Source organism: Daucus carota, chromosome 8, assembly GCF_001625215.2.
Source record: "Daucus carota subsp. sativus chromosome 8, DH1 v3.0, whole genome shotgun sequence".
Classification (NCBI taxonomy): Eukaryota; Viridiplantae; Streptophyta; class Magnoliopsida; order Apiales; family Apiaceae; genus Daucus; species Daucus carota.
In genome coordinates, this window is record NC_030388.2 from 22476321 (window position 1) to 22488553 (window position 12233).

Genomic DNA, 12233 nt, shown 5'->3' on the forward strand with positions numbered 1-12233 from the left:
ATTATCTAAAGCTGTCGAGCTGTGATATCTTGATGATTTCTGGGTCATCGTAACATATCAAATAAAACGCCTCTCCTCTCTTACGAGTACAAATCTTGTTTGGTTATGTTTTTCCCAGACCCAGACTGAGAACTCTGTACTTGAAGATACCTTTTCTGGTAAAGAAATGGCAAGTCCCACCGCCCTGAATCCGTACTCATCAGCAAAAGGGAACTGATTCAACATCGGGTGGTATGCAGATATCAAGACTACTGCAGACAATTAGCTAGCTTCATTTACCTGAATAACCTCATTCGTTTCAAGTCTTAAACTTGAAACTGATGACTAAATATATGCCATTTTTATATGAAATTATATTCTTTTGCTCGGCCATTAAATTAAACCAAAAGGACAGTCAACATTAAGAAGGGAGAATTTAAGCACGACTGCGAAGTGCATATAATCAGAAAGGAAAGTTACTCCTGATCTTGAACAGATGAAAGGTTATATATAACTCTTTATGTAATTGTAACACATTTGACCCTAACGATCTAAAGTTGGCAGGATCAATGGAAGGCAATGCGAAGACAAGTGAAAGAATAAGATTCTTGTAATACCAAGCACTTAAAACTAAATATCCTTTTTGTACCAGTAGACTCCTTTGGTCTCGCCTTCATCTTTCTCCACGTAAATGCATTCCTTCATTTCTCTGTACATTGCCTTGAGAATCGGAGTTCCATCATACTGATAATAATCACCCAATACAGGCTTCATGGCCTCTGTGGCTTCGAGTCCGTGGTAATGTGGGATCATGGAGAATATGTGGTGACACACATGAGCATTGCACACATTGTGGAATACCTTGTTCAAAATTCCATAATCTCTGTCCACAGTGCAGAGAGCTCCCCTCAACCAATCCCATTCGGTTGAATCATAGTAAGGCACAGAGGGATGAGTGTGGTTGAGGATGGTGATCAATGTGAACCATCCGTTGACAACGAGCAACGGACCTCCATAAACACAGAAAACCCAGACAAATCCTTTGGCTAATACTAGATTGTACAGCCCATAGATAACAGCAAGAATGGCAAGATCAGACACAATGATCTGCTTGCGCTCACGTTCTGTGTAAAGAGGGCTATGGGGATCATAGTGTGAAGTCCACCTCTCATACTTGTGTCCCGAAACATTGAACATCAAGTATATTGGGAAGCCTATGAGGAGTGTGATAAGCCAGACGAGGACACGGCCTGGTGGATTGTTGAGAATTTTGTAGTAGTTCCGGATGTTGGACTTGAATCTAGGGACATACACCTCATCATTTTCAAGGGATTGAGTATTGGCATGGTGACGACGGTGACTAATTTTCCAAGAGAAGTATGGCACCAAGAGAGAAGAATGGACAACAAGGCCAACGAGATCATTAATCCAATTATAATTGCTGAATGCATCATGATCACATTCATGACCCACAACCCAGGCCCCTGTTAACACACAGCCTTGAACAGCAATATAAGCTGCCCAACCCAAGTAGTTGATTGGATAAGGAAGATATTGGTCGATGTAATTAGTAGCGACATAGTAGAGGGCATAGGCCATCAGAAGATCCTGAATGAGATATCGAAAAGAAGTGACTAAAGATTTTTCAAAGCAATGGGCAGGAATGGCTTTCTTGAGGTCACCAATGGTGAAAGGAGGTTTCTCATGAGGAGCACGTCGAAGTGCCTCTGTTTCAGTTTTTTTGACACTAGAGGGAGCAGACATACGCCCACCTGCACCCATTTTTTCTTTCGAAGAATATGCAAATGCTCTTCTTCCTCTCCTTCTGGTGTGTTTTTGCTCTGAAGTTCCTAAGGTTCCAACACAGATATTTATAAAGATATCGCAGTTGGAGTCACAGGCTACTTACTTAACAATGCTGACTCGTGCGTGAAGTTGCAACATAATAATTTGTAACATGTGCATGAATAGAATGTCTAGACAGATAAAACTAGTGAAAAAAGCTTAAAACGCCCGCCAGGCGCCAGCCATTAGAGGAGTTTCAGTAAAATACTTAAAACTAGTTCGAAATCATTGATGCAAATGGCGTGCTGAAGTAGAGTGTGCCTTTAGTGTAGGACACAACGAGCATATTTGTTTTGCTATTTTCTAATTTTCGAGGTCCTAATTGGCGGCTGTATGATTAACTGATTAAGTATGTAAGATGGCTCCGGATCCATGACATACATAAGATGAAGCATAGTATTAGCGGGTTTTTTTCCGCTAAATGACATTAATTAACACTAGATTTTTGATGAAAATGCAAGGGACTACTGTATCTTTCGGCGGAAAAATTACTCATTCTATGATTTTTACCGTCCAGCGTTTTTTTTCCCGCTGAACATATGTTGCTTATAATTTGTGGACCATTACCATGTGAGCTATATTGAAGCACATGTATATCTGTTTGCTTGTTTGCCTTTTTGGTTTTCCTGATATCCTGTTCTGCAATTCATAGCATTCATGCACCTAAAGAAACTAAAATGAGTTCAAAAATGAGCTGTATAACATCTTAATCTTGTAAGTTGTAAAGGATGAGCTGAAGATCTCCACAAACATCAGTCAGGAAACGTAAAATCATCACCGAAAACAACACGACGAATTCGGAGTACTGGCAAGGAAAACAAACCTTCATACAGCTGCCACTGGGGACTCGAAAGGTATATGTGTTTGCATGATTGAACAAATATAAGAGCAAAGCAGCAGCCCATTCATGACTTGAGGATTTGGGTCAACACTAATAGCACACTACTAGCTGCAAAAATCACACCAACCTTAAATAAAATATCATTTGCGTTTCCTATTTCTTTCCACATACACATAAATTATGACAAAGTAGAATGCAGTGCTAGGAGTATAATATGTTATAGCCTAAATGCATGCAACAAAGTCCAGACAGCAACTCCAGTGGCGGGCGCTTCAACATGCTTATAAATCAACACAGTTTTGAGGAGTAATAGCACAAACTCGACAAACACCAGAAGGCAATAGGAAGAGAGCACAAGAGGCCTTCCCCAAGGATCTCTTTCAGGTTCTTCTTTCTTTGTTTCTTACTCGAATCGATAGAAACAGAATCACATTTTGCAGGGCAGCATGTACTAAATTGTATTACATTTGTTTTTATTGCAGACAGCGAGGAGACGAAAAATGGGTGCTGGTGGACGTATGTCCGCTCCTACTGGAAAGAAAACTGAAGCAGAAGCACTCCGACGTGCTCCTCATGAGAAACCTCCATTCACTATCGGAGACCTGAAAAAGGCTATTCCTGCCCATTGCTTTGAAAAATCAGTCATCACTTCTTTCCGTTACCTCATCCAGGATCTCATCATGGCCTATGCCCTCTACTATGTTGCCACAAACTATATAGACCAGTACTTACCCCATCCTCTTAACTACTTGGGTTGGGCAGCTTACATTGCTGTTCAGGGCTGTGTCTTGACCGGGGCTTGGGTTGTAGGCCATGAATGTGATCATGATGCCTTCAGTGATTATGGTTGGGTCAATGACCTTGTTGGCCTTGTTGTCCATTCTTCTCTTCTGGTCCCTTACTTCTCTTGGAAAATTAGCCACCGTCGTCATCATGCCAACACTCAGTCCCTTGAGAATGATGAGGTTTATGTCCCAAGATTCAAATCCAACATCAGGAACTACTACAAAATCATGAACAACCCACCCGGTCGTGTCCTTGTCTGGCTTATCACACTCCTCATAGGCTTCCCTTTATACTTGATGTTCAACGTCTCTGGACACAAGTATGAGAGGTGGACTTCACACTACGATCCCCACAGCCCTCTTTACACTGAACGCGAGCGCAAGCAGATCATTGTTTCTGATGTTGCAATCCTTGCTGTTATCTATGGCTTATACAATCTAGTACTAGCCAAGGGATTTGTCTGGGTTTTCTGTGTTTATGGAGGTCCATTGCTCGTCGTTAATGGATGGTTCACATTGATCACCATCCTCAACCATACTCATCCTTCTTTGCCTTACTATGATTCAACCGAATGGGATTGGTTGAGAGGAGCTCTTTGCACTGTGGACAGAGATTATGGAATTTTGAACAAGGTGTTCCACAATGTCTGTAATGCTCATGTTTGTCACCATATCTTCTCCATGATCCCACATTACCATGGACTCGAAGCAACCGAGGCAATGAAGCCAGTACTGGGAAACTATTATCAGTATGATGGGACTCCAATTCTCAAGGCAATGTACAGAGAAATGAAGGAATGCATTTATGTCCAAAAGGATGAAGGTGAGACCAAAGGAGTCTACTGGTACAGAAAGGAATTTTAGGTCGTTGAGCCTTATTATCTAGTGGAAAGAATATCTCATTACCTATCATTGCATTTTCTTCTGTAATTTTAAATTATTGCAAGTCAATGCATTAGGTTAAGAAGATAAAGAGTTAACCAGTAACTCTATGTAATAAAAAGAATTTCTAATTCCATTTTGGTTGTTCAAGAATTTCTTAGCTAGCTAGTATATGCCTTTTTGCTTCTACAATTTTCAGACTCTAAACTTCATTGTTCCTGATGTTTACTAGAAATGTAAAGATGAAAGAGTGCACAGAAATTACAAACAGGACGCGTTACCAGGGAAAAATAAAAGTCACGTTATCCGGGGAACAAACAGTACAAAATGAAAACACTGCAGCCATAAGTATCAAATATAACAGAAGAACATAAACTTCAAGTGTTAACTACCATAATCTAAAATCATCACTATTGTTGTATAACTGAATAATCTTTACTCTATAAACCCTTAAGGTGAACATTTGATCAAGCCAGAATTTGAAAAAGTCCCAGGAATTCTGCTCAAATACTTGTGATTCACAGAACTTTCACTTCGAGCTGATGAATTCATACCCAGACCAGAGGTTTTGAAGCGAAAACCAGGTGGAACATAATAGCAGCTCCGGAAAAAAGGATGCTGAAGAGCCTCCAAAGCAGTAGGCCTTTTGCACGGATCCCAGGAGCAAAGCGATTGAATAAGGCCAACCACATCCTTGCTTGCAGATGGCATCAGCTGAGACAGAGAAACACCAGAATGCTGAGGAAACTGATAGCTTATATCATCTGCTAGTTCAATCCCATAAGCCCAATCAACTTCAGTTGGAGTCCCTAAAACACTGCATATTCTGTACATTTGATGCTGTTGATTTACCCCAGCAAAGAGTGGGCAGCTAGTCAGCAATTCAGCCATAATTGCACCCATTGCCCACATATCAACCGCTGGACCATAAATTGGCGCTGCAAGCAGAATTTCAGGTGCTCTGTACCATCTTGTTGCAACATACTCAGAATAAGGAGGCGAACAATTAATCTCGCGAGCAAGTCCCAGATCAGCAATCTTTATAATATCTCCACTCACTAGCAAATTCTCAGGCTTAAGATCCCTATGAAAATACCCTCTTTCGTGCATGTAAGCAAGACCTTGAAACACTTGAAAGCACCAGTTTCTGATTTCAGTTTCTGAGAAGGGCTTTGTCCTGGTACTCATAAACTGGTAAAGATTGCAGTCCATGTATTCAAAAACAAAGAACAAGAAGTTATTTTCTCCGATTATTTCCTTGAGCTTCACAATATTTGCATGGCGCATCTTCTTGAGAGACTTGACTTCTCTCAAATTCAGACATTCTTCCCACGAGTGAAACTCCTTGTTCAATCTCTTAATAGCCACAACTTCACCACTCTGTGTATTCATAGCTTTGAACACACTTCCAAAAGATCCACTCCCAACTTCCTTGATAATCTTATACTTCTCCATTATTCTGACTTATATTCAACGTCACAACAAAAAACAGGGTACCCCCGAAAATTCAAGAATACTCACGCACTAAGTCTCTACCACGAATATGCCATTGCCCTCGGAAGGATTTCGATGAAGATATGTTATGTGATTGTACGATCAAATATATGATTGATAAGACGGCAAAATATTTTCGAAGTAGGCTGCATCACAATTTATGGGCTGGGATGTTTTTTCGAAGTAGGTTGAAGATGAAAGAATGAGAAGACGAGAGAAGAGTGCTGAGATGTGTATATATAGGAGCAGAGATTTCCGAAGGGAAGTAGGATCTTTAAGTCGTGAATTACTAGGTTTAAGGATCTTACTTGGGGCTAACACAATATCTACCAACGGAAGCTTCCTTCTTAGTACTAGGATGCTCTGTAAAAGAGTTACTAATTGGTATTCGTGGCGGTGCTTTTACTCTTTCACTGAGTTTCTTTAAACTCAAATGAGCTTCCTTGAACTTGAACACATTTTCAGCCCTGACAAAAAAAATTCATCTTCAACCTCTTCCTTGTTACCGAATACTAAGGGTGTAATCGAGCCGACTCGAGTCGAAACCGTCAAGGCTTGAGTTTGATTGGAATGTTCGGGTTCAGACTGGAGCTGCTCGAACTTTTAATTTCAAGATCAAAACTCGGCTCACAAAAAGTTCGATAAACTGGAGTTCGGCTCGAACCTATTTTTTCAAATATTGACAAATACTCAAAATATGATTAGTCCGGCTCGATTGAATATATTTAATATAAATAAAATATTAAATACTTACATAAAAATATATTTATAGTTTAAAAATAATAGGAGTTTGATAAGGCTTGCGAACTTTATATGGAGAGTAATTTGAAACTCGGTTTGAGTATGATTAGAAAGTTCGAGCTCTAGTTTGATCAAGTCTTTAGTTTAGATCGAAACGAGGCTAGTAAAAAATTTGATGACTCGAGTTTGGCTCGAAAATTTGAACCTATTTTATTTAACAAAAACTTGAAATATGATCAGCCCGTCTCGATTAAATATATTCGATATAAATAAAATATCAAATATTTATATAAAAATATATTCATAATTTAAAAATAATAAAGGCTTGATGAGATTGGAACTTTACAAGCAGAGTAATTTGAAGCTCGAGCTCGGTTTGATTATTTACGTGCCGAATTCGAATTTTTTACGAGTCAAACTTTAGTAACTCACGAACTGCTACATTCATATTTTATCAAAATTTTAGTTTCTATCTCTCCCCCTCTCTCTCTCCCACACACACGCACACTATAACACTCTCTCCACACACACACAAACACTCTAACACAAATCCTGCAAAACCTTACTTCACGCCCGGCGAGTGAAAAATCGAATCAGTTAGGTCTCGGTTATTATCGTCAACAACACTGCATCAAATCGACCAGAAATGCGAGGTGATCATTCATATGGTCCATCTGATGAGACAATATCCTTACAACGTACTGACAGGTGTTATCTTTCCTAGAACATAAAATTACATGATTATGATTATGTGATTATTTTTTATTTACAATATATATCATTGTTGTATGGTTCATATTTCATTTTTCTCACGATTAGGTATAAGTGTGTGTTTGAATCTATTATGTATGAGTTGTTTCGTATCATATTTCGTCATTTTTATATATTGTTTAGTTAGATTTTATTTGTTTTGTATCCTCTTCTTCGGTACTTAGTTTCGCTAGTGTAGATGTTGGCGATGAAGGTGGTATAGCGGTGTATTAATTAGTGCGTATAGATCATTCTGATTGACTAATGTTATTGCATGATTTTGTTTTAGTTTTGTAATTTTGGATATTGTTTGTTGTTAATAATAGTAATTGTAGACCTTAATATTAGTTGTTTTTTGAATGACAAGTTGACATTCTTTAAATGTTCTTATCTTTGAAATTTGAATCTCCATGTTTAATTTGAATTTTTGTGTTTCGATTAGAAGATAATTTGATAAGATAATTGTTGTATTTTAATTTGATAATTACTGATTATTGTACCTGAATTCCATAATTCATGGGGGCCATATATGATGGCTTTATTGTGCCTTAATGAGGTATTATTGTGCCATTAAGGGTTGATTTGTTGTTTGGTGTATACCAATAATTAGCTAAAATCTTGATACTTTTGTTTGTCAAGATTTTTAATATTTTTGAGTAGATATATTTTAGATCTTTTTTCAATTTTCAATTATATTTTTCTATTTATATTTTAATTTTTTTTAAATTAATAGTCAGCTATTTTGTTCGGATTAAAATTTTATTATCTATCTAACCAAAGAGATCTCACTATCTCTTTGGTGTAGATTTTTTTAATGATTTGTTTTATATTAGTTTTTTATATTACTTTCCTTATTCTTTAAAATATTATATTATATTCATATCTTTTAATGAGTTTATTGACTCTTTTCGTCTTTCGTTTTATATAGTTTTATTATTTTATTGTCTGTATGAACTTATTATGGTTTTATTTGTATTGTATTTTTCAGGGTACGCGAGATGGAAGAAAGAACGATAGCGGGATCATTTATGGGTGTTTTCTTATCGAACATTAGAGCTTTATTGTTTAAGCGTCCCCGGTCATCTCTGCATATCCGAGGGTTAGATGGTAAACTTTCTTGAACGAAAGGAACTCCTGACAGCGGCTATTGTATTCTGATACGATTCATCATACGTGAAAGTATCTTGTGACAAAAAAAAAACTCACGAACTGCTTGACTCATTTACGCTCCAAAAGAAAACCAATTTTTCAAATTGTAATTACTTGTTTTGCAGTAAAAATATAATTTATATTAATAAACTTGAACTCCATGTAAGGATCCCAAACTCGCAGATATAACCTTCTCTCTCCTGAATATAATCATTCGCTAGCACTTATCAGGCATCAGCCATAAGTTCATATTAGCAGCATATTATCTATTGAGTGAATTTCTCCACTCAGTTTGTGCATATAATTACAAGTCCCTCGCCCTTAATTTAATCATCAGAAATTTTGTCAAAGCCTTTGATGTAAATCCTTACATCCATAATGTAGCTCAATTCAAATACACGAATATGACTGAAAAGTATCAATGACTGAAATAGGCTATCCAGGTTTTCGTGATTCATAAGCCATTTCCAATACAGCAAGATGCAAATCACCAGAAGTCTAGTCTTAATTCATTTCCCTAATTAAGCTGACAGAAAACTCGGATAGTCATACCCAAAACATACTCTCAAGCCAATTATTCGGATAACTATAAGCTAATTCACATGAGTGTATGTTTTATGTTAGTAAATCAGTAATGTCAAGCTCAAAGAGATGCCAAAAAGGTATCAGCCACACAAGGATCAAACACTGAAGCTGCATTACGTCTACCCAACTAATAACAAAGCGTCAAAGCCAAAACAGTTTGCAAATGAAGTTGTAGTTATTTATATTTCCGTTATTACTATTGTGTATGTGCAGGTGAGATTTAAAATGTGATTAAATCTTTTAAAAGCATAACTGATTTACTGTTGATGAAGAACATATAATTCACCACAACTTTCAGCAAGAGCACTTTTCACTCACAATAAAACCATTTGATTACACAGCACAGTCATTTAAAAACACAAGTGTACAATATGTTTGCATTACAAAATCAGTATACAGAGTTAATGCATTAGGTTAAGATAAAGAGTTACCAATCATTGCAGACAAAACAGAAAAGCCTTTCATTACCTATCATTGCATTATCTTCTGTAATTTTAAATTATCTGCAAGTTAATGCATTAGGTTCAGATAAAGAGTTAACCAGTCACTCTATGTTATAAAAGTAATTACTAATTCCATTTGGGTTGTTCAAGAATTTCCTAACTTGCTAGTATAGGTTTCCTGGTTTCTATGATTTTCTGACTCTCATATTCATAGTTACTGATGTTTACTGGAAAAGTAAAGATGAATAAGTGCACAGAAATTACAAACAGGGCGCATTATCAGGGAAACTAAAAACTAAAAGACAGTCGCCTTATGTGGGAAACTAAAAGACCATTGCATTATCTGGGAAAGTTAAAGATGGTTCAAGTTATCAGGGAAACAAAGAGTAGAAGAAAGAAACTAATGCAGCCATAAACGAAAAAATATAGTATAACATAAACTTCCAGTGTTAACTACATAATCTAAAATCATCACTATTGTTGTAAAACTGAATAACCTTTACTCTTTACACCCTTAAGGTGCACACTTGATCGATCCAGAATTTGACAAAGCCCCAGGAAATCTGCTCAAATACTTGTGCTTCACAGAACCTTCACTTCGAGCAGATGAATTCGTACCCGGACCAGAGGTTTTGAAGCGAAAACCAGGTGGAACATAATAGCAGCTCCGGAAAAAAGGATGCTGAAGAGCCTCCAAAGCAGTAGGCCTTTTGCACGGATCCCAGGAGCAAAGCGATTGAATAAGGCCAACCACATCCTTGCTTGCAGATGGCATCAGCAGAGACAGAGAAACACCAGAATGCTGAGGAAACTGATAGCTTATATCATCTGCTAGTTCAATCCCATAAGCCCAATCAACTTCAGTTGGAGTTCCTAAAACACTGCATATTCTGTACATCTGATCTTGCTGATTTACCCCAGCAAAAAGTGGGCAGCTAGTCAATAATTCAGCCATAATTGCACCCATAGCCCACATATCAACCGCTGGACCATAAATTGGCGCCGCAAGCAGAATTTCAGGTGCTCTGTACCATCTTGTTGCAACATACTCAGAATAAGGAGGCGAACAATTAATCTCGCGAGCAAGTCCCAGATCAGCAATCTTTATAATATCTCCACTCACTAGCAAATTCTCAGGCTTAAGATCCCTATGAAAATACCCTCTTTCGTGCATGTAAGCAAGACCTTGAAACACTTGAAAGCACCAGTTTCTGACGTCCGTTTCTGAGAAGGGCTTTGTTCTGGTACTCATAAGCTGGTAAAGATTGCACTCCATGTATTCAAAGACAAAGAACAAGAAGTTATTTTCTCCGATAATTTCCTTGAGCTTCACAATATTTGCATGGTGCATCTTCTTGAGAGACTTGACTTCTCTCAAATTCAGACATTCTTCCCACGAGTCAAACTCCTTGTTCAATCTCTTAATAGCCACAACTTCACCACTCTGTGTGTTCATAGCTTTGAAAACACTTCCAAAAGATCCACTCCCAACTTCCTTAATAATCTTATACTTCTCCATTGTTCTGACTTATATTCAACGCCACAACAAAAAACAGGGTACGGCGAAATTTCAAGAATACTCACGCACTCAAGTCTTTACCACGACCCGAAACAAATTGACAAATTGTCTTCGAATATGCCATGCCCTCGGGAGGATTTCGATGAAGATATTATGTGATTGTACGATCAAATATATGATTGATAAAACGGCAAAATATTTTCGAAGTAGGCTGCATCACAATTAATGGGATGGGATGTTTTTTCGAGTTTTTGAGAAGCTCTGACTGGTTGATGATAAAAGAATAAGAAGACGAGAGAAGACAGCTGAGATGTGTCTATATAGGAGCAGAGATTTCCGAAGGGAAGTAGGATCTTTAAGTCGTGAATAGATACTAGGTTTAAGGATCTTACTTGGGGCTAACACAATATCTACCAACGGAAGCTTCCTTCTTAGTACTAGGATGCTCTGTAAAAGAGTTACTAATTGGTATTCGTGGCGGTGCTTTTACTCTTTCACTGAGTTTCTTTAAACTCAAATGAGCTTCCTTGAACTTAAACACATTATCAGCACTGACAAAAAAAATTCATCTTCAACCTCTTCCTTGTTACCGAATACTAAGGGTGTAATCGAGCCGACTCGATTCGAAACCGTCAAGGCTTGAGTTTGATTGGAAAGTTCGGGTTCAGACTGGAGCTGCTCGAACTTTTAATTTCAAGATCAAAACTCGGCTCACAAAAAGTTCGATAAACTGGAGTTCGGCTCGAACCTATTTTTTCAAATATTGACAAATACTCAAAATATGATTAGTCCGGCTCGATTGAATATATTTAATATAAATAAAATATTAAATACTTACATAAAAATATATTTATAGTTTAAAAATAATAGGAGCTTGATAAGGCTTGCGAACTTTATATGGAGAGTAATTTGAAACTCGAGCTCGATTCGGTAATGAATTCGAAAAACTCGAGTTCAGCTTGATTATTAACAAGCCGAAATTCGAATATTTTACTATCCAAATTTGAGTAACTCATGATCTGTTTGACTCATTTACACCGCAACCGAATACCAATTTTGCAAATTTTAATTACTTATTTCTGCAATAAAAATATAATTTATATAAATAAACTCCATGTAAGGATCCCAGACAGGCAGATATAACCTTATCTCTTTCCTGAATAGAGTCATTCGCAAGCACTTATCAGGCATTAGCCATAAGTTCATATTAGCAGCATATT

At 37.4% G+C, this 12233-nt stretch overlaps 4 protein-coding genes across 4 annotated transcripts; 1 reads left to right on the top strand and 3 right to left on the bottom strand.

Annotated features, from left to right (window-relative positions):
- Positions 1-467: 467 nt before the first annotated feature.
- Positions 468-1855, bottom strand: LOC108198635 (delta(12)-fatty-acid desaturase FAD2-like). The gene has a single exon (XM_017366403.2). It carries the CDS (start codon positions 1759-1761, stop codon positions 610-612), a length of 1152 nt encoding a protein of 383 aa, XP_017221892.2. The 5' UTR covers positions 1762-1855; the 3' UTR covers positions 468-609.
- Positions 1856-2733: 878 nt separating this feature from the next.
- Positions 2734-4485, top strand: LOC108198637 (delta(12) fatty acid desaturase FAD2-like). Its single transcript, XM_017366404.2, has 2 exons — positions 2734-3049; positions 3148-4485. Exon 2 carries the CDS (start codon positions 3166-3168, stop codon positions 4312-4314), a length of 1149 nt encoding a protein of 382 aa, XP_017221893.1. The 5' UTR covers positions 2734-3049; positions 3148-3165; the 3' UTR covers positions 4315-4485.
- A 193-nt stretch (positions 4486-4678) lies between these two features.
- On the bottom strand, positions 4679-5901 carry LOC108198361 (cyclin-dependent kinase F-4). Its single transcript, XM_017366116.2, has one exon. The coding sequence runs from the start codon at positions 5785-5787 to the stop codon at positions 4783-4785; it is 1005 nt and encodes a 334-aa protein (XP_017221605.2). The 5' UTR covers positions 5788-5901; the 3' UTR covers positions 4679-4782.
- Positions 5902-9880: 3979 nt separating this feature from the next.
- On the bottom strand, positions 9881-11160 carry LOC108198640 (cyclin-dependent kinase F-4). The gene has a single exon (XM_017366411.2). It carries the CDS (start codon positions 11011-11013, stop codon positions 10009-10011), a length of 1005 nt encoding a protein of 334 aa, XP_017221900.2. The 5' UTR covers positions 11014-11160; the 3' UTR covers positions 9881-10008.
- Positions 11161-12233: the final 1073 nt, after the last annotated feature.

What these genes read in the sequence shown, in the direction of transcription:
- LOC108198361 (XM_017366116.2), bottom strand. Translation starts at nt 5,787, where the DNA reads ATGGAGAAGTATAAGATTATCAAGGAAGTTGGGAGTGGATCTTTTGGA.
- LOC108198640 (XM_017366411.2), bottom strand. Translation starts at nt 11,013, where the DNA reads ATGGAGAAGTATAAGATTATTAAGGAAGTTGGGAGTGGATCTTTTGGA.
- LOC108198635 (XM_017366403.2), bottom strand. Translation starts at nt 1,761, where the DNA reads ATGGGTGCAGGTGGGCGTATGTCTGCTCCCTCTAGTGTCAAAAAAACT.
- LOC108198637 (XM_017366404.2), top strand. Translation starts at nt 3,166, where the DNA reads ATGGGTGCTGGTGGACGTATGTCCGCTCCTACTGGAAAGAAAACTGAA.